Source organism: Lithobates pipiens, unplaced genomic scaffold (assembly GCF_037356315.1).
Source record: "Lithobates pipiens isolate NorthernLeopardFrog02 unplaced genomic scaffold, aLitPip1_a1.2 Scaffold_27, whole genome shotgun sequence".
Taxonomy (NCBI): domain Eukaryota; kingdom Metazoa; phylum Chordata; class Amphibia; order Anura; family Ranidae; genus Lithobates; species Lithobates pipiens.
This window is the reverse complement of record NW_027507788.1, coordinates 179,993,468-180,012,347: the sequence shown is the minus strand read 5'-3', so window position 1 is coordinate 180,012,347 and position 18,880 is coordinate 179,993,468. Positions and strand designations below refer to the sequence as shown.

Here is an 18,880-nt window from a genome sequence, read left to right as displayed (position 1 = left end):
CCTGGAGCTAAAGTCCCTGAACTTAAACTTGTATTTTTTTGCCTGACAATTTTAAAAGCTTTTGGTAAAAAGGGTATGGGGTGGCCACTGTCATAAGGATCATGTACAAATGCAATAATTTTTTCCTTTTAATTACCATTCAGGCTTTTTAACAATACTTAAAAGGCAACATTAAAAATGCAAAATTCCTTTTAAACATGTTTGAGGGTTGCCTTAAAGGGGTTGTAAAGGTAAATTTTTTTAATTTTCTACATAGGTTCCTTTAAGCTAGTGCATTGTTGGTTCACTTATCTTTTCCTTCGATTTCCCTTCTAAATGTTTTTTTTTTCTTTGTTTTCTTTGTCTGAATTTCTCACTTCCTGTTCCTCCTCAGTAAGCTGTTCTGGCTGACTAACCACCAGCTCAGATGATGGTGAGAAGTTTACTGAGGAGAAACGGGAAATGAGATATTCAGACAAAGCAAAAAAACATTTAGAAGGGAAATCAAAGGAAAAGGTAAGTGAACCAACAATGCACTTGCTCAAAGGAACCTATGTAGAAAATAAAAAAATTACCTTTACAACCCCTTTAAACCTGCCTGTAAAGTGGCACCCCTGTAGGATGTACTAAAGCAAAAGTTACCTTTCAAAAAAAGCCTAAACTGGCCCGTTTAGGCTCTGAGGAAAGGGGTTCTCCCCTGAAACGCGTCAGCCACTTTTTGGGGTATCGCTCAATCTACTTGACATCAGGTCCAGGCTTGTTGATGTTCGGAGAAGTTGACCCTGCTGTATTGATTATGCCTTTTATCAATACTCGTTTTGTGAGTATTCATTTTGCTATGTGTTCTATTGAATAAAGCTCTATTAGTGGTAATGCACTAGGTCGGTGTGCCCTCCTTTTTTCTTTTTTTCTTTTTGTCAAATTACATTCAGCTTCTTCTGGATATAACTATGACGTTCCTTGGATTAAGGCTTGGTGAGTGCATCAGAAGTAATCTCCTCTGATGGGCAGTACTGAATGACAATAACACCTTGCTCTTGATTGCCCCTCAATAGATGATACTTGACGTCGATGTGTTTGGTCCTAGGATTGACCCTTCCTGATTGTTTAAGCTTTATACATCCCTGGTTGTCTTCAAAAATGGGAATTTGGTTTTGTGTCTATGTCTATTCCAATGTCCACAAAAAGTTGACAAATCCATATTGCTTCTATACATGCGACTGCTGCTGAAATTTACTCTGCTTCAGTTGAAGATAGAGCAACAGTTGTCTGCTTTCGACTAGACCAACCTATGGTTCCTTCCCCATACTGGAAGATGAATCCACTTGTGGCTTTGCGGTCTGTACAGTTCCTGGCTCAATCGGCATCCACATATTCTACCAGTTTTGTACTTGACGATGCCGATAACTGTAACTTCATCTAAATTGTTCCTTTGAGTTATTGCAGCACTTCCTTTCCATTTTGCATATGGAATTGTTCCAAGATTTTGGAGATTCTCTGAGATCGGTTGAGAAGTACTTCCATCTTCCTCCCTCTCTATTTGGATTCCCAGATAGTAGCTAATGTTCCCTAGCTCTTTGATTTAAAAATGTTCTTTCAGCTTGTGAATTATCTGATTTGTAATCCCCTTGTGCTTCCAAACCGCTTAAAATATCATCAAAATAGATAGAGACAGCTGGATATACATCCTTGATTCCTGGAGTAGCGACAGGGGTCTGCTTTACTTCTTGAGAATTCCTCTCTGGTAAGTACGTTGTTCACTTACTCGTTCCACATCCTTGCAGATTGCTTAAGACTGTAGATGATCTTTTGAAATTTACACACAAGGTTGTCTCCTTGCTCAAACCCTGGTTGCTCCATGTAGAGGTCTTCCTTAATGTTTCCATATAGGAAAGCAGTTTTAATGTATAGGTGTTTCATTTGCATGCCCTTCCTGGCTGCAACACTAAGCCCTTGTACACACGGTCGGAGATTCCGATGGAATGTTTCCTATCGGAGCGTTTTGTCGGATATTCCAACTGTGTTTGGTCTGCATCGGACTGTTTCCGTCGGAGTATCCGACGGACCAACTTTTCCAACCTGCCGGTAAAATTTTACGACAAAATGCTCAGATCGGACATACTCTGATCATGTGTAGCCTACTCCGACGGACAAAGTGCCACGCATGCTCAGATCAAATTCCTAGACCAAAGCTATTGGCTACTAGCCTGTACGTAGTCCTGTCGTAACGAAAGAACGTCATCACGTTATGTACAATCGGATTTTCTGACAACTTAGTCCGACCGTGTGTATGCAACATCACTTCCGGACCTCTTCTGGAATTAATCCGTCGGAATTACTCCGACAGATTTGGTTGTCGGAATCTCCGACCGTGTGTACAAGGGCTTAGAAGTGCTCTGATGGTGGAGTGTTTTACGACGGGAACATATGTTTCATCATAATCTTCACCAAATTTCTGGGAGTAACCCTTGGCAACTAGTCTGGCTTTGTATTTGTGGATATTCCCTTCTGCATCTGACTTTACTTTGAAAGTCCACTTTATTACCTATTGTTTTGTCCAGGTTTTATTTTCTTAAAGTGATTTTAATTCTTCTGCCACTACCTTTCTCCATTTTATTGGCTTGTTTTGGCAGTTTTTCTATGTCTTCTCAGGATGTTGGTTCAAGTTTGTGTGTTTTGACAGTATATGACAGCTTGTGGGGTGGTATCCCCTTTGTAGTCCAAGTGGATCTTCTGACTTCAGGCAGTTTAGCAGGATCTGGTGGGGAATTTGATTTATGCTTTGTGAGTTCCACCTCCTTGTTCTGACTCCTGCACAGGTTCGCTTTAGTCGACCTCTTCTGGTTTGCTTGACACATTCAACTTTCAGGGATTGGTGTTTCTGGTGATGGACTCATAAAAATAAACACTACGACTTGTTACTTTGTCAGTCTTTGGGTGTAGGATACTGTAATCCTTAGTTTGCTCACCGTAGCCTACTAGTATGTCCTCTATGGATCTGTTCTCCAGCTTGGATCGCTTTTCACTTGGAACATAGGCATATGCTTTACATTCAAACACTCTGATGTGCCCTATGTTGGGCTTTTTTTTTTTTTTTTTTTAAAGAGTATTTATTGAGAAATAAGCAAAGAAAACAATACAAATGCAACAGAAAATAAGTGTGAGAATTCGGAACCATCATCGCAGATGAGGTGCATAAGAAAATTGGAGTAGAATGCAACTTTATCGTTATAAACTAAGACCATAGCCATAAATATATAAAACCAAGAGGGTGGTAGTGAATTTAGTGTGATAGACCGGCGTACTAACAGCGACTGGATGGATCTTGTATAAAGACAGTTGCAAAAGTAATATGTATGCAGAACAGTAGGAATACCATTTCCCAAGAATAACAATATAACAGATCGTAGAAACGGGAGTAATAGGTCGGATGTATCAAAGGAAAAGAACAGAAAGAGAAATAAAAAAACAAAGAGAGGAGAGGGATGTGAAGAGGGGAATGCAGGCAGATACATGAAGGAGAAATAAACAGGTAGAGAGAGGGGGGGGGGAGAGGGATACGGGGTTCACAGGTAGAGTCCCTAGGGTAGGAGGGTTTCAGAGAGATGGTCCAGGGGTTAGTTGGCTGCTGGGCGAGGCACAGGTGGTAGAATGGGGGGAGACCAACCCCGGGATTGGAAGATTAGTGCCAAAATAGGAGAAGGTAAAGTTGTCCAAGTTGAGGATGTCCACCGGAGGGAGAGTGACAGATATGAAGGGAAGCCATCTCGCATAAAAACGAGATTTCGCTTTTTCGTCCCTGTAGTTTGTATTGTAGCGATCCTTGTAGAGGAGTGAAAGGAGTTCCTTCTGCGTCTGGGCAACGGAGGGTGGGAGAGAAGAAGTCCAGCTCTTTAAAATGGATTTCCTGGCAAGGAGAAGGCACAGCAGAGACCAGTCCACATGGGGGGGTTTGGAGGGCGCGCCGCTTAGGGGCACACGGTTGGTGATGGAAGACCATGGAAGCAGGAGAGGGTCCCAGTATCCAAAGATGAGAAGAAGGGGGTCCTTTGGCAATTTCAGCAGGGTGACTTTAAAGATGTAGGAGAGGATCTTGTCCCAGAAGGAAGAGATGAAGGAGCAGGACCAGAAGCGGTGGGCCAGCGAGGGCCTGTTCTGGAGACATAGGGGGCACTCAGTGCTGTCCTGGTCAGATTTGGAAGGCAGGAAGGGGAGGTAGGCCCTGTGGGCAATTTTTAGTTGCATTTCTCTCCAGAGCTCGTTCGGGGTTAGGCGGTGAACTTTGTTGAGTCCATGTAGGATTTTATCCACTATATCTGGGTCAGGGAAGTCTTTCTCCCAGTTGGCGACTGATGAGGATGTCAATTGAGGAGCGACCTGCTGGAGTAGCGGCGTGTAGATGTCAGAAATTTTATAAGTATCGTCCTTGAGCAGGCGGTCCAGGAAGGTTAGGGGGAAACGCTTACGTTCATCGTTGCAGATGTCCTTTAAATAGCTGACACATTGCCTGTGGTGGAAGGCGTGAGCTGGTGGGAGGGAGAACCTTTCAGCTAGAAGGGAAAAGGGCAGAGGGTGCCCAGATTCAAGATCGCAGATTGTAGCAAAATTGATGATGCCCTTCTCCTTCCAGATGTGAAACGGTTTGTGGAGTAGGCCAGGGGAAAAAGTAGGGTTCCCCTGAATCGGAAGGTGTCTGGAGATGAAAGGGGGGAGCTTAAGGCATTTTCTGGATTCCCTCCAGGCTATGGCAGTGTCCCTGAGTAGGAGGTTGTGTTGAAGCAGAGACGGCATTGACTTCCACCTGCAGTGGAGTGCTGTCAATGAGAGTGGAGAGACCATAGCAGCTTCCAAGGAGTAGTTGGAGTATCTGGAGGATTGAGAGATCCAGTCCAGACTAGTTCGTAGCAAGCATGACAGGTTATACAGTCTTACATTAGGTAGGCTGATACCCCCCTCGCGTCTGGGAAGATGCAACTTTTTTAGGGCTATGCGTGGGCGTCTTCCCTTCCATAAAAAGGAAGAGAAAGCCGATTCTAGAATTTTTATGTCCTTGTGGAGAAGGAGCAAAGGAATAGTTTGAAGTGGGTACAGAAGCCTGGCAAAGCTAACCATTTTTAGCAGGTGGCATCTTCCCAGAAGCGAGAGAGGCAGATCCATCCAGTTCACCATTTCTTGAGAGATTTTCGTGATCAGGGGGGGGGTAATTGAGATGGTAAAGGGAGGAAGGTAATTTTCCAATTTTAATGCCTAGATAGGTGATATGTGAGTTGGCGATTGAGAAGATAGAATGTTGTGTCCAGGGGGGTTTGCGAGAGGGCCCTATCGGGAGGATTTCACTTTTACTATAATTTATACGTAGCCCTGAGCATGATCTAAAAACGTCAAAGACCTCTTTAATAACGGGCATGTCAGAAGCGGGGTCTGATGAGAAGATGAGCACATCATCGGCAAAAAGAGAGGTGCGCAGGTCGTGTTGACCAATACTAATCCCGTGAAGAGGAGCCGATTGGGACAGGTATCTGGATAAAGGTTCTAGGGCGATGTTAAATAGGAGAGGGGAGAGTGGGCAGCCCTGACGAGTGCCTTTATGCAGGAGGAATTCATTGGAGAGAACTCCAGCCGCGACTAATTTAGCTGCTGGGGATGAGTACATGACTTTGATGAGATGGCAGAAATGCCCCGAGAAGCCCATTTCAGATAAAGTCATAGAGAGCCATTCAAAACTGACATTGTCGAAGGCCTTTTCCGCGTCTAAAGTTATAATAGCAAAATCCCCATCCGGATTGTTCTTAGCATGTTCCAGAGCAAGCATAACCTTACGTATATTCAAGGTGGCAGTTCTGCCTCTCACAAAGCCAGATTGGGCAGGATGTATGAGGGAGGGTACAATGGCAGCCAATCTCGTGGCTATGATTTTGGATAGGATTTTTACATCCAGATTGAGAAGGGAGATCGGCCTGTAAGAACCTGGGTCAAGCGGGTCTTTCCCTTTTTTGGATAAGAGTTTGATAACGGCCTGGTTTCCAGAAGGGAGATATGGGCCACCAGACCAGATGCCATTGTACACCTTTAGGAGAGTGGGTTCTGTAATGGAGGAGAGGGTTTTATAAAATTCACTGGTAAACCCGTCGGGGCCTGGAGCTTTGGATGGGGTTAGTTTACGAATAGTGGAGGAAACTTCGACAAGGGAGATGGGGGCATTGAGCGCTTCTAGTTGTTCAGGGGTAACTTTAGATAACAATACATTATCGAGGAAAGAACGAGCCGCAGTACTATCTATGGGGTCTGGGGCATAGAGGGACGTATAGTAGTTTAACATCGCTTTGTTAATTGCTTGTGGGGTAGATTGTACAACACCCTTAGCGTCCCTGAGGGAAGTGATGTGCGTCGGGTGGAATGGGCCCTTACACAGCCTCGCCAGTAGCTTGCCCGCCTTGTTACCAAACTTGTGGAGCGTCGCGTCTAGTTGGGATCTTTTAGTTTGTTCAAGTGTGTTTGCCCAAGTGTCGAAACTATTCTTGGCCGCCTGCCATTCGGGTCTATTAACAAGGGAGTCGTTAGTAGAGAGGGACCTTTGGGCTAAATGTAGTCGCGCACTGGCCCGTTTGTAATGGGATAGTGCGTTCCTTTTAAAGGAGGAGGCATAGGAGATGATCTGACCCCTGAGGAACGCCTTGCCGGCATCCCAGAAGAGGTTGGGGGAGTCCGAATGGGGGGAGTTTGCTTCCGAGTATTCGCGCCAGGAGTTTGCCATGAAATGTTGAAAGTCTGGGTTGTCATGGAGATACGAGGGGAAGCGCCACAGTCTTGGGTGAGGTGGGAGATCTAGGTCAGCAAGACTAACAGAGATTGGGGCATGGTCAGAGATAGCAATATCGAGCACTTCAGTTTCAGACAAATTTGGTATAAGATCGTCAGAGCCAAAGAAATAATCGATTCTCGAGAACATGTTATGGGGGTGTGAGTAAAAGGTATATTCCCTGTCCGCTGGGTGAGAGAGACGCCATAGGTCACGAAGACGGAGAGATTCCATAGTGGAAGCAAAGTGGGAGGGAGTAGACGAAGCACCAGTCGCCCTGCGACGTGGGGGGGAGGACCTGTCGTCTGTATGGTGCAAGATGTTGTTAAAGTCACCGCCGACTAAATGGGGGGTCTGGGAGGTCTGGAGTAACCAAGAGGTCAGGTCACTATAAAAAGTCTTAGTAGGGTTATTGGGAGCATAAACGTTCGTGATCACTAGTTCCTTAGTCCCCAATCGGGCGTGGAGCGAGAGGAGCCTGCCCTGGGAATCTGAGTGCGAGGACAGTACCTCGCACGGGAGGTTTTTGTGGATCAATAGGAGAACACCCGCTTTGCGACTAACGGCGTCGGAGCCTAGGACTTTGCCGACCCAGAGTTTCCGCATGCGATGAAAATCTGGGGCGGCCAAGTGGGTTTCCTGCAATAGGGCGATATCTGTTTTCAACCTTTTTAGGTGTCGGAGTATTTTCATTCTCTTATTAGGAGATCTGAGGCCTTTCACGTTCCATGAAACTATTCTTATGTCAGGGGCGTCGAGAAGAAGAAATGGGCAGGCTTTAGAAAATTGTCGCCAGCCGGTGGGCAAGGCAGAATAAATTGTTGCTGGGAGAAAATGGACCTGGAAGTAATGTGGGACAAGGGAAATGGTATGTTCAGGAAGGAGACACTGGTACTGAGGGAAGGTGGGGGAAGGGGGCAGTAAAGGGGTGGAGCAAACTGAAATATAAACAAAAACATAACCATATACACTGTAGAGAACTTCACTTTTTTCCGCATGGAGTCACTGTGTAGGCCAGCCCCCAGTGCACGGCCCAGAGGTATAGGACGCGAGCGTCCGGGCAGTGGGCCTAAAAATCGAACAAGGGTGCGGATACGCCCCAAGAGCCAAAAAAAGGGCGCGTGCCATGTTGCGGCAGTGGACATACGCAGTGATTCCAGGAGGAGTAAGGCACAGTTCAATAAACATACGTATTAAAGCAACAGACCCACATTAGTGTAAAACAGAACATATATGAGGACCCAAGGGTGGTATTGTTATACAGAAAAAAAAAAGGTAAGGCAGGTGGCCACAAGATAAAAAAGAAAAAGAGCAACAAGATCAGGAGCGGCGGGAACTCCTGGTATATATAGGCCAGGGCGGCACATAGAACGTAGGTGGCCAGTAATACTAATGGTGTGCCCATTGGATGGGGGCAGCGCTGAAGGCCGAGGTAGTCAAGTATCAGCAGGCTGGACTGTGAACAAGCTTGGGCGATAACAGAAAAAAAGAAAAATAACAACATAGTTACTCACAAAAATAAGTCAGGTTGACGGACCTGGCGATAGGATCACCTAAAAGGTGAGAAGAGAGGGATCCAGGAGGGCTGAAAAGTCATCAACGAGGGACGTCCCGATGGCGGGTATCAGAGGCAGCAGACCTGAAGCGTTTGGGTGAGTCCTTCCGGGGGCTCCTCTGGTCCAGGGCGCGGTTGAGCGGTGAGGCTTTGGAAGGGGTGTGAGGGTGTGCACCCTGGTGTAGGGAACGGAGAAAGGCTTCGGCTTCAGAGGGGTCCTGGAAAGATAGTTGGTCACCGTTTGGGGCCTTTAGGCGAAGAATAGCCGGAAAGGCTAGGGAGAATTTAAGTTGCATATTGAAGAGTTCCGAGCATACCTGTTGGAATGCCTTTCTTTTCTTGGAGACCTCGATGGAATAATCGGCAAAGATTAGGACCTTGATCCCATCAACTTGTAGAGAGCGTGTTTGCCTGAACTTCTGCAGGATCAGGGCCTTGTCCGAGTAGTTTAGGTACTTTGCTATGATAGGTCTAGGTGACTTGCGTTCTGGTGCAGGTTGACCCATACGATGTGCGCGTTCGACCGTGCAAGGGCCGGGAAGGCCAAGGGCTTCTGGGATGCGCACCGCGCAAAAGTTAGCTCCGAGGACTGTAGCGATTCGGGGATCCCTACGAATCGCAGATTGCTCCGTCTGGCCCTGTTTTCCAGGTCATCAAGCTTCTGTAGAACATATTGATTTGTTCTGTCCTGGGAGCGTTCCGTGGCTTGGGCCTGGTAAAGTTCTTCCTCTATGTCCGACAAACGGTGTTCCAAATCATTTAATCTGGTGTGGTGTTCGCCTATTTGGGCCTTGAGCTGCTGCATGCCAGCATTTACAGCTTTTTCCACCGATGCCGCTATCATGGGGGATAATAGAGCGGCCACGGCCTGGGCAATGCGCTCTGTGGTGGAGTCCCCTGCAGGCTGCATGGAGAGGCTACTCTGTGTTGGAGGGGCTGGAGAAGCTGCTAGTGCTTGTGGAGAGGGGGGAGGCACAGTATCAGAGCTCACCTCCATGTCAGCTGCGCGTTGTGGAGAGAAGGGGGCCGAGTAGGCCGAAGCCGGGGCCTCGATTTGCGGCCGCGCCGCGGACGCCGCCGCGTGTGCTCGCGTTCCGGTTTTCTCCAGGAACCGGTCCATGGTCGTGTGGGATGCCTCCGGGGGGTGTTCCGTCGGGTGCCCGGCCGCTCAGCGGGATTTAATAGCCGATTTGGGGGCCGTGATGCGGGAGCCGAGGAGGAGAGCAGTCACTCCATGCGGCGCCGGAACCGGAAGTATCTATGTTGGGCTTTGATCCATGCCACATTTCTAATGGAGTATTTTTTTTAATGGCTCTTGAGGGTAGTCTGTTCTGTAGGTAGGTTGCAGCAATGACTGCTTCTCCCCAGTACTTGTGAGGTAGGTTGGAATCAGACAACATGCATCTGGCCATTTCAATACGAGGTGTGATTTTTATTGAATTTTTTTGCCCCTTTCTGCTACACCATTTTGTTCAGGAGTATATGGTGTGGTTGCCTGGTGTACTATTCCTTGTCTCTTCAGGTATGAGGCCACGTCTTTGCTTATGTGCTCATCCCAATTGTCCTGGTTTTCATTGGAATTCGTTGCTAGACATGGTAACAAACTCTTGAAGTTTATCTGATGTTTCATTCTTGTGTTTCATCAGATAAGTAGCTGTGTACCTGGAGTAGTCATCGGTGAAAGTCAGTAGATCTCCTCTGTTCCCAGCGTTGCTCCAAAATATACAATGTGTGCTTAAAGCGGAAGTCCGCCAGGAGTTCCGCCGTTTTTTTTTTTTTTTTAAAGCCAGCAGCTACAAATACAGCAGCTGCTGACTTTTAAAATAAGGACACTTACCCGCCCAGCGCACCCGCGATGTCGGCACCCGAAGCCGATCTCTCGATCGTCTCTCGGGTGCTGCCGCCGCCATCTTGGGTATGGGAATCAGGAAGTGGAGCCTTTCGGCTTCATTTCCCGATTCCCTACTGCGCATGCGCGAGTCGCGCTGCGCAATAAGGATGGACCCGCTGCCTCTGGGATCTGTGTGTTTCCCAGCAGGCAGCGGGGGACTTTCGGAAAGGGGCGTAGATCTACGCCCCTTTCCGCAGAGAGCTATCCCGGAAGTGGGTGCAGATACCTGTACTGTACAGGTACCTGCACCCCCCTCCCCCCTGAAAGGTGCCAATTGTGGCGCGGGAGGGGGAGAGGATTCCACTGAGCGGAAGGTCCACTTTAGGGTGGACCTCCGCTTTAATAAACAATCATATAAATTCAATTAAACAAAGTGCAGTGCAAGTATATTAAGTGCAATAAAATGTGAAAACTGCATAAAGTCTTTTCAATACAAACATGTAGACTTCTGCTTGTGAGGATTCCAGTGCCACTCCGTACTCTCCTCCGCGGTCCACACTCGCCCAGCAGGAAGCTGTAAACACGCAAGGTCTTTATTCTACAATGACGATCAGGATATCTCCTTCCACCATTGATTATAAAGGACTCCAAGAAGATTATGAACCACCTCTATGGCCAGGATATCTCCTTCCTATTACTCCATTGTTGGGTCTCCATGGCAGTGGTATGAACAATCCATATACCAAATAATGAGAGAGCGAGATGCACATAGCGTAATATTGCTAAAATCTATTGATAAACTCACAAAAAAATCATCAAATAAAAACATACAGGTAAAAATTGCCACCTTGGCATGCTGCCAGCCATCACTGAACCTCGTGTATCTGGTCCCTGCTTAAATTAAGTTTGTGAATTTATTAATACATTTTAACAATATTATGCTATGTGCATCTCTCTCCATTTGTATATGCATTGTTCATACCACTGCCATGGTGACCTAATGGAGTAATATGAAGGAGATATCCTGGCCATAGAGGTGGATCATAATCTTGGAGTCCTTTTATAATTCATAGTGGAAGAAGATATCATGATCGTTTTTTTTTAGGATAAAGACCTTGCGTGTTTAAAGCTTACTGGCGGTGAGTGGGGACCCAGGAGGGGAGCAAAGGGTGGCATTGGAACCCTCGCAAGCAGAAGTCTAATTGAATTTATATTATTATTGTTAAGCGCATTGTATATTTTGGAGCAGCGCTGAGTATAATAATTTTGTATCACTTTTTTTACCTTGCACGCTGGCAGCAGCTCAATCACTATTTGTTTATTGTATTTATGTACCATAGTGTGGGCACTTATACTGAAAATTTTAAAAAGGGATTAAAGACTTCTTTTTTTTTTTTGGAATTATGTTATTTGTTTTTATTGTAATTTATGTAGCACTTTGAGGTCTATTGATGGAAAGTGCGTTTTTATAAATAAAATGTATTATTATTATTATTATTATTATTATTATTATACGTTTTCAAGATATCTGTTCCCGCCTGATGTGGGAGTTTTCATTGGGCCACATATGTCACGGTTTATGAGCTGCAGGGGTGGGTGTTTTTTCTTTGAGATGGCTTTGGAAGGGGAGCATATGTGGCTTTTGCTTCAATACAGCTGTAGCGAATGACATTTTGGATCAAATGTCACACGCATTGTAAATTTCTTTTTTTGCCTCAAGACCTTACAGTACTGAGGGTTAATTGTGTAGGTAAGCCTTAACACCAGTCTGGCCAGGCCCTGATTGATGTTCCGCCTGGTCATGTGAACGGTAAGGTGCACATAACAGGCTAGAACCAGGCCTGGTTGGATGTTTGGTTATGGCCCTCTCGGAGCCAATCAGCGGGAGTGCCAGGCCCGCTGAGGAGTCTGGGAGGGGGTACTTAAGCAGGTGTGAGTAACGTGTTCGGGGTTCAGGAGTTGTTCGAGAGACCCGTGTGGTCTGTTCTGGTTCCAGGACTGGGGTAGCTCCATGAGGGGTCCCGGTCACGGGGTGTCTGACATCCCGAAGCATGTTCCTGTCAGTGGCCCCTGATAGACCCGACTGGTCTGGGGTAGAGATCCGTCTGTTCCCGAGTCTCGGAACCTGCTGGTCCGAGGCGCTGTAACTGAGGGAGGATTCAAAGTGTCCAGGTGTGCTCTCGGCTCTTCAGTTGATTGGTCAAGTTTTGAGTCAATGTGCTGACTGCCATGACCTCTGGCTAGAGGTCTGTTCAGCCTTGAATTACCCAGCTGTGAGTGGCTACTCTCTGGGTGGAAGTAGAGATTTTGTTAAACCTGCAGTTCAAGGTTCCTGAGTTCTTCACCCGTACCCTCTGTTCCCAAAGAGACTGCAAAATAAAACCTTTTGAAATGACTATATCTGTATCAGTGTACAAGTCATTGGGTATCAGCCCTGGGAACCCCTAGACGCGGAGGAGCAGGCCAGGAGAAGGTAACCGGGCCGCCCTGCAACGGGTTATGGCTGCTACACAGCACTTTCATTTCATGAGCACTTTGCAAGGCCCTATTGTCAAACCTTCTGATAAGCCACTCTTTACAATGTCCAGTATAGCTTCTGGACTTCTGTGCCCCAGCCAGAAGTGAATACCTTTTTGCTGTGTAGGTCATTAGAGACTATATTGGCTTTCTGGTCTGTGGTGATGAGCCTGTATAGGTGATCATCCAGTTTTCCTTTTGCTAGGAATCGCTTGTTATTGTGAGTTGTGCATTCTTCACCCTGGAACTTAACTGTGAGACCGTTGTTTGCAAGACTTTTCATTGATAGAAGGCTGCCTTCTAGTTCTGCAACATACAGCAATTTCTTTACAAGGATACTGTGGACTGTGTTGACCTTTCCGGTGTAATGCAGTTCAGGAAGCCCTGGCCTTTACCTTCGGAGGTGATGCTTTTCCCGTTTGCTAGGTAAACTGTCTTTTGCACTGTAATCAATGTTTGTGAAGAAGGTCTCATCGCTAGTCATGTGGCTTGTTTCACCGGAGTCTCTACACCACTTGCATAGCTTGCCGCTCTGTTACTTTTAAAGGTGCCACTCCATAATGTGTCTGCAGTTTCCTTTGTGGCTGCTTTTGACTCTTTTGTGGATAGCTTTAGTTTTGCTGCTTGGCTTTCCAGACAGAATAGTCCTCCTTCCTTTTTTGAGAGAACAGGCTCTGCTTTTTTTCGTTGTGCTTTGTGCCGTTGTACAACTTAAGAGGTTTGTCATTATGGTGCGCAGGACTGTCTTTCATATTGATTGGACCCTGGGCAAAATTTTTTTGGACCCCCACCAGCCAGCCTCTGGAATGCATTTTTGCTCTCCACCTGGTCTGCGGCATACAATAAATGTCAGCTAAACTCAAAATAGTTTTACTGCAGCAGATCAGGAAGCAGTTGCAATTGTTTGCAGAGGTTTCAGCACACAACTGCTCACTGATTCATTTCTAAAGGTTACAGCACAACATTTGTGCTCACTGGATGGTTGCTAAAGGTTACTGCACATTCTTACCACTCACTCGTCAAATGCTGGAGGTTACTGCCTATCATTAACGCTCACCCATTGGTTGCTAGAGGCTACTGAACATCTTTACTGCTCACCCATTTGTTTCTAGAGGTTACTGCACATCATTATCATTCACTGGTTGCTAGAGGTTAGTGCACATCATTATTGCTCACCCATTGCTCACCCATTGGTTACTAGAGGTTACTAAAAATCCTTACTGCTCTCACTGATTGGTCACTAGAGTTAACTGCACACCATTACCACTCACAGATTGGTGGCCAAAGGTTACTGCACATCATTACCACCCACTGATCCTTGCCAAGAATCCTTTCTAGTTTAAACTTCCACAGCTGGTAATTGGCATTGTTCAGCTTTGCAACTGCAAACTTCGCATCTGAACTGATTGCCATCTTTCAGCAGTTTGCATACAGTACTCAGACTTGCAGAATTATTTTTCCAATGTCTGGGCCCATAACCTGTTAGCAGGGTATTGAAATCATGCTCTGGAAGCTTCTTGTTTGCAGAGAATACTTTTTCTTTTCATTAGGGAATATCAATATCGGAACATGTCTTACAGCATGAGAAACGTGACACAGAAACATAACCCTTCCTTTGATTACATTACCATGGATGCACACTACAGTGCTAACTGCTGGATAGATGGGTATAATGTATATAGTTCATAGTACAAAGCATTGCTGTTGCTCTTCCAACAAACCTTTCTCACTAAATGGGGGCGGGAGAAACGTCAATCTGTAGAAAAACAAATTCATTTCTCAGCCCGAATGTACCGACTTTCAACTGTTAACATGTGAGACCTAGGAGGGAAGCAAAGGATTGAGATGTAATGATTTGCAATTAGTGGGAACTGTCCTGCAATTTTTGTAATTTTTATTTATTTTTTCACATTGTAGATTGAATACAGATTTAAAAACTATGGACCAGGAGCCCGATACATCTACTTCCAGCATGGGGGAAAGGACACTCAATTCTGGGCCGGCTGGTACGGCATTCGAGTGACCAACAGCAGCATCACTATTGACCCAGGAGACCTCAGCACGTAGTACAGGAACTTGTGACCATTGTTATAATCTTTTCTATAACATACTACATTCCTGTGTACTGTATAATAAGTATGTATCTTTTAATAGTGAAAGAACACAATCATCGATCCATTCATCACTACAGATGTGTGAGATCGTTTCACAGAAAAGGAAGAAATGGGACAATTTTATGTATATTTCTCTGCAGCCCAAGCCAACCTGTTTGCACACTAATACATGTTTGTTTGGTATAATTTATCATAATTCAGTATTGCTTCTGTGAACTGGATGTAACATTTCTTAGCAGTCTAATGTCATTGTAATGATTTGTCTGTTAAAATAAAAATAAAAAACACCATTAAAAGAAAAGAATATGTGCTGTCACCTCTGAGACCACATTAACCACTTAAGCCCCGGACCGTTTGGCTGGCCAAAGACCAGACCACTTTTTACGATTCTGCACTGCGTCGCTTTTACTGACAATTGTGCGGTCGCGCGACATGGCTCCCAAACAATTGACATCCATCCTTTTTTTTATTTATTTTTTATTTATTTTTTCCCCCATAGAGCTTACTTTTGGTGGTATTTGATCACCTCTGCTGTTTTTATTTTTTGCGCTATAAACAAAAAAAAACAAAAATTTAGAAAAAAAAAAAGGCATTATTTTTAACTTTTTGCTATAATAAATATCCCCCAAAAATATATAAATTATTTTTTCCCCGTATTTTAGGTCGATATGTATTCCTCCTACATATTTTTGGTTAAAAAAAAAAGAAGCAATAAACGTTTTATTGATTGGTTTGCGCAAAAGTTATAGCGTCTACAAAATAGGGGATAGTTTTATGGCATTTTTATTAATATTTCTTTTTCTACTAGTAATGGCAGCGATCAGCATTTTTATCATGACTGCGACATTATGGCGGACGCGTCAGACAATTTTGACACATTTTTGGGACCATTGGCATTAATACAGCGATCAGTGCGATTAAAATTGTATTAATTACTATAAAAATGTCACTGGCAGTGAAGGGATTAATATGTATCCTAGGGAGTGTTCTAACTGAAGGGGTGATGGGACTGTGCAGGGAAACTAACAGATCGCTGTTCATACTCTGCCGCCTAGTGGCCGTTTATGATACCGGCGTAGCATAATGGCGATTTGCGCAGCTGAGCCATGCTGGTCGGCATGCGGTTAAACCTAATGTCCGATAAAACACAACAAATGATTTGTACTACCCCAAGATTACTTAATGCGGAATAAAAATGTTTAAAACTGAGTACCAGATTTTATCACATAGTTACACTGATCCAACTTGGACCAATGTAAGTTTAGCAGCACGTGGGACTGCTGGGGAAGCGGACAATCCCTGTAGTAATAGCTACTGTGATTGCCGCTATCTCCTGGGTCCTGTGCCAAGTGGCTGCCATTATGCATAGTGAACAAAGATGGTTGCTCGCTCAGCATATGTGCCATTCATAGATGGCCTTGTATTTTTTTTCAATGAAAATCATGTCCCATACCCATCTATTTATCTTGTCCAATCAGAGAATGCCTTATATTCACTGAATTAATTACTATGCATTCTGTGATTGGCTGAGGTGGGGTAAAAATGTCATGATTTTTATTGAAAATTCAAGGCTGCCTATGAACATCACCTTCTAGTTTCTAAATGCTTCCCTAATTTTCACTACTGTCAAGGCACAGGCTATAAAAAAGAGGCACAGGGAGCTGGGCAATGCCAATGCGGACTTTAACTTTTTTTTTTTTTCCATGCAGATTGGAGGACAATCTTGAAAACACAAATCCTTTAATAAGCTTGGGAGACCTTTAAAGCTGCATGGAGTGTTACGGAAAACTACATTTTTTTTTATATTTTTTTTTTTTATTTGCCTGAACAACACTCCGATTATTATTAATTTCAGTTTAAATGTAGTAATTAGGAATGCATCAAAAAGGACAGTATTAGAGTGGGCTCCCGCTTCCATTCTTACCATACCCCTAGGTTTTGTGTACATGGGTGAATCCAAGCATACTTCCATAAGAAGGGCCATGTTTGCCCGCTTAGGATGCAGTGGTGTTCCAGGGACACGCACCTACATGGCTGTCAAATTAGGACCAATGGCTGTGTCCATGCAACTGCGCTTTAATTTTTAATAACCTTTTAAACTACGCCATGACTTGTATAGCAGTTGTATGTGTTTATATTAATTTGCTATACTTTTTTTCTACAAAAGTGGAATTACCTGTTTAAGGTAAGTCAACTGGAGAGTATGTCTAATCACAGAAATCTTGTACTAGCACACCACAGTACTGCAAACTTTTTCCTTTTATTACTAAAAAATTTATTGCAGGCTGAGAACTGACCACCAATTTATGGATTCACTGAGAACAGACCACAAAGTAGGGAGGATATAATTATTTGGGGAGTGGCCTTGTGAAGGGTCTTTCACCACATGCTGCGGGAGGTGTGATATAATGTGTTGGGTGGGGCCTAGCACAGTCATCCTGAAGCTGCCCTGCTGGCTCAATGAGGATACAAGTACCAAACGTGGAGAGCAAGGTGAAAATGTTCTGCTGGAAATTTGAATGAATCTGACCCTCTGAGGATCCTAGTTCTCCCTTGGAGGGGATGCATGTAAGTATCTGCTGCCTGGCTGAGGAGATCTATAGAAGAAAGGAATGCTACGTTCTGATTTTTTAAAGACACTGTAGTGCACATTGTATTTACTGCAATAGCAGGAGTGGAGTTGGAGTCTGGAATGACAAAAAGTACCTGGTGCACAATGGTATTTTCAGTCTTCCACTATAGCTATGGATCCTCTCTGGGGTATTATCTACCCACCCTAGCTCTGAGCGTTCTCTTTCCCCACTAGAGGGGGCATTACACAATGTTACATAGTCCTGACCCCTGCACTGTGCCCCGTAACTGCTTCACAAGGCCAAACCTCCAAGCTACTTGCCTATCGTAATACGATTTCCCCTGGGGCTGGATTGTTCAGCAAGTTTCTGGCCTAGGCACTCCACACAGATCTTCATACAGGGGTATTCCTGGGATTGCTCCCCAAGGAGAGCAGCAATGCAACACATGCCATGGCGAATGGTGGGCATGGCTAAATGTAACAATGGGAGGGGCTTAAGGGGCAAAACCTGAGCCTCCTTGTGCCTATAAATTATGCTTCGATGGCTGTGCCAAAAGTAAGCGTCTCAGATACATACAGGTGCTTCTCCTAAAATTTGAATATAATAAAGTTATTTTATTTTAGTAATTCAATTCAAAAAGTGAAACTCCATATATTTTAAATAGATGTGTCACATGCAGAGTGATATAGTTCAAACATCTTTCTTTTAATGATTATGACTTACAGCTAGTGAAAACCCAAAATTCAGTATCTCTGAAAATCAGAATATTACATAAGACCAATAAAAAAGGATTTCTAATACAGAAATGTTGGCTTACTGAAAAGTTTGTGAATGTACAGTATTGTATGGACTCAATACTTGGTTGGGTCTCTTTTTACATGAATTTCTGCATCAGTGCGGTGTACCATGGAGGTGATCAGCCTGTGGCACTGCTGAGGTGTTATGGAAGCCCAGGTTGTTTTGATAGTGGCCTTCAGCTTGTCTGCATTGTTGGGTCTGGTGTCTCTCATCTTCCTCTTGATAATACCCACAGATTCTGTATGGGGTTTAGGTCAGGTGCATTCATCGGCCAATCAAGCACAGTGATACCATGATCATTAACCCAGGTATTGGTACTTTTGGCAGTGTGGGCAAGTGCCAGGTCCTGCTGGAAAATGAAATTGGCATCTCCATAAAGCTGGTCAGTAAAGGGAAGCATGAAGTGCTCTAGAATTTGCTGGTAGAGGGTTGTGCTGACATTGGACTTGATAAAACATAGTGGACCAACATCAACAGATGACATGGCTCCCCAAATAATTACTGACTATTTAAAAATTTGCATCTAATTTGGAAATTAAAGTTCCAGAATCTAGAGGAAGAGTGGAGAGGCACAGAATCCAAGTCACATGAGATCCAGTGTGAAGTTAACACATTCAGTGATGCATTTTATTTTTAATGTTTTACATATCTGTACCTGCAAAAGGGACCAGCCTAAAGTGATCTAGTAGGACTTAATTTCCTGATTAAAGTTCC

The 18,880-nt window shown here is 44.6% G+C and overlaps 1 protein-coding gene across 1 annotated transcript in view; it reads left to right on the top strand.

The window, feature by feature from the left end:
• Positions 1-15,217, top strand: part of LOC143934390 (F-box only protein 44-like) — a gene marked incomplete in the record, with an annotated part of 68,541 nt that extends 53,324 nt beyond the window's left edge. The window contains 1 exon segment of the mRNA XM_077457958.1: positions 14,599-15,217. Coding sequence (XP_077314084.1) covers positions 14,599-14,748 — 150 coding nt within the window.
• Between the last annotated feature and the right edge of the window lie 3,663 nt (positions 15,218-18,880).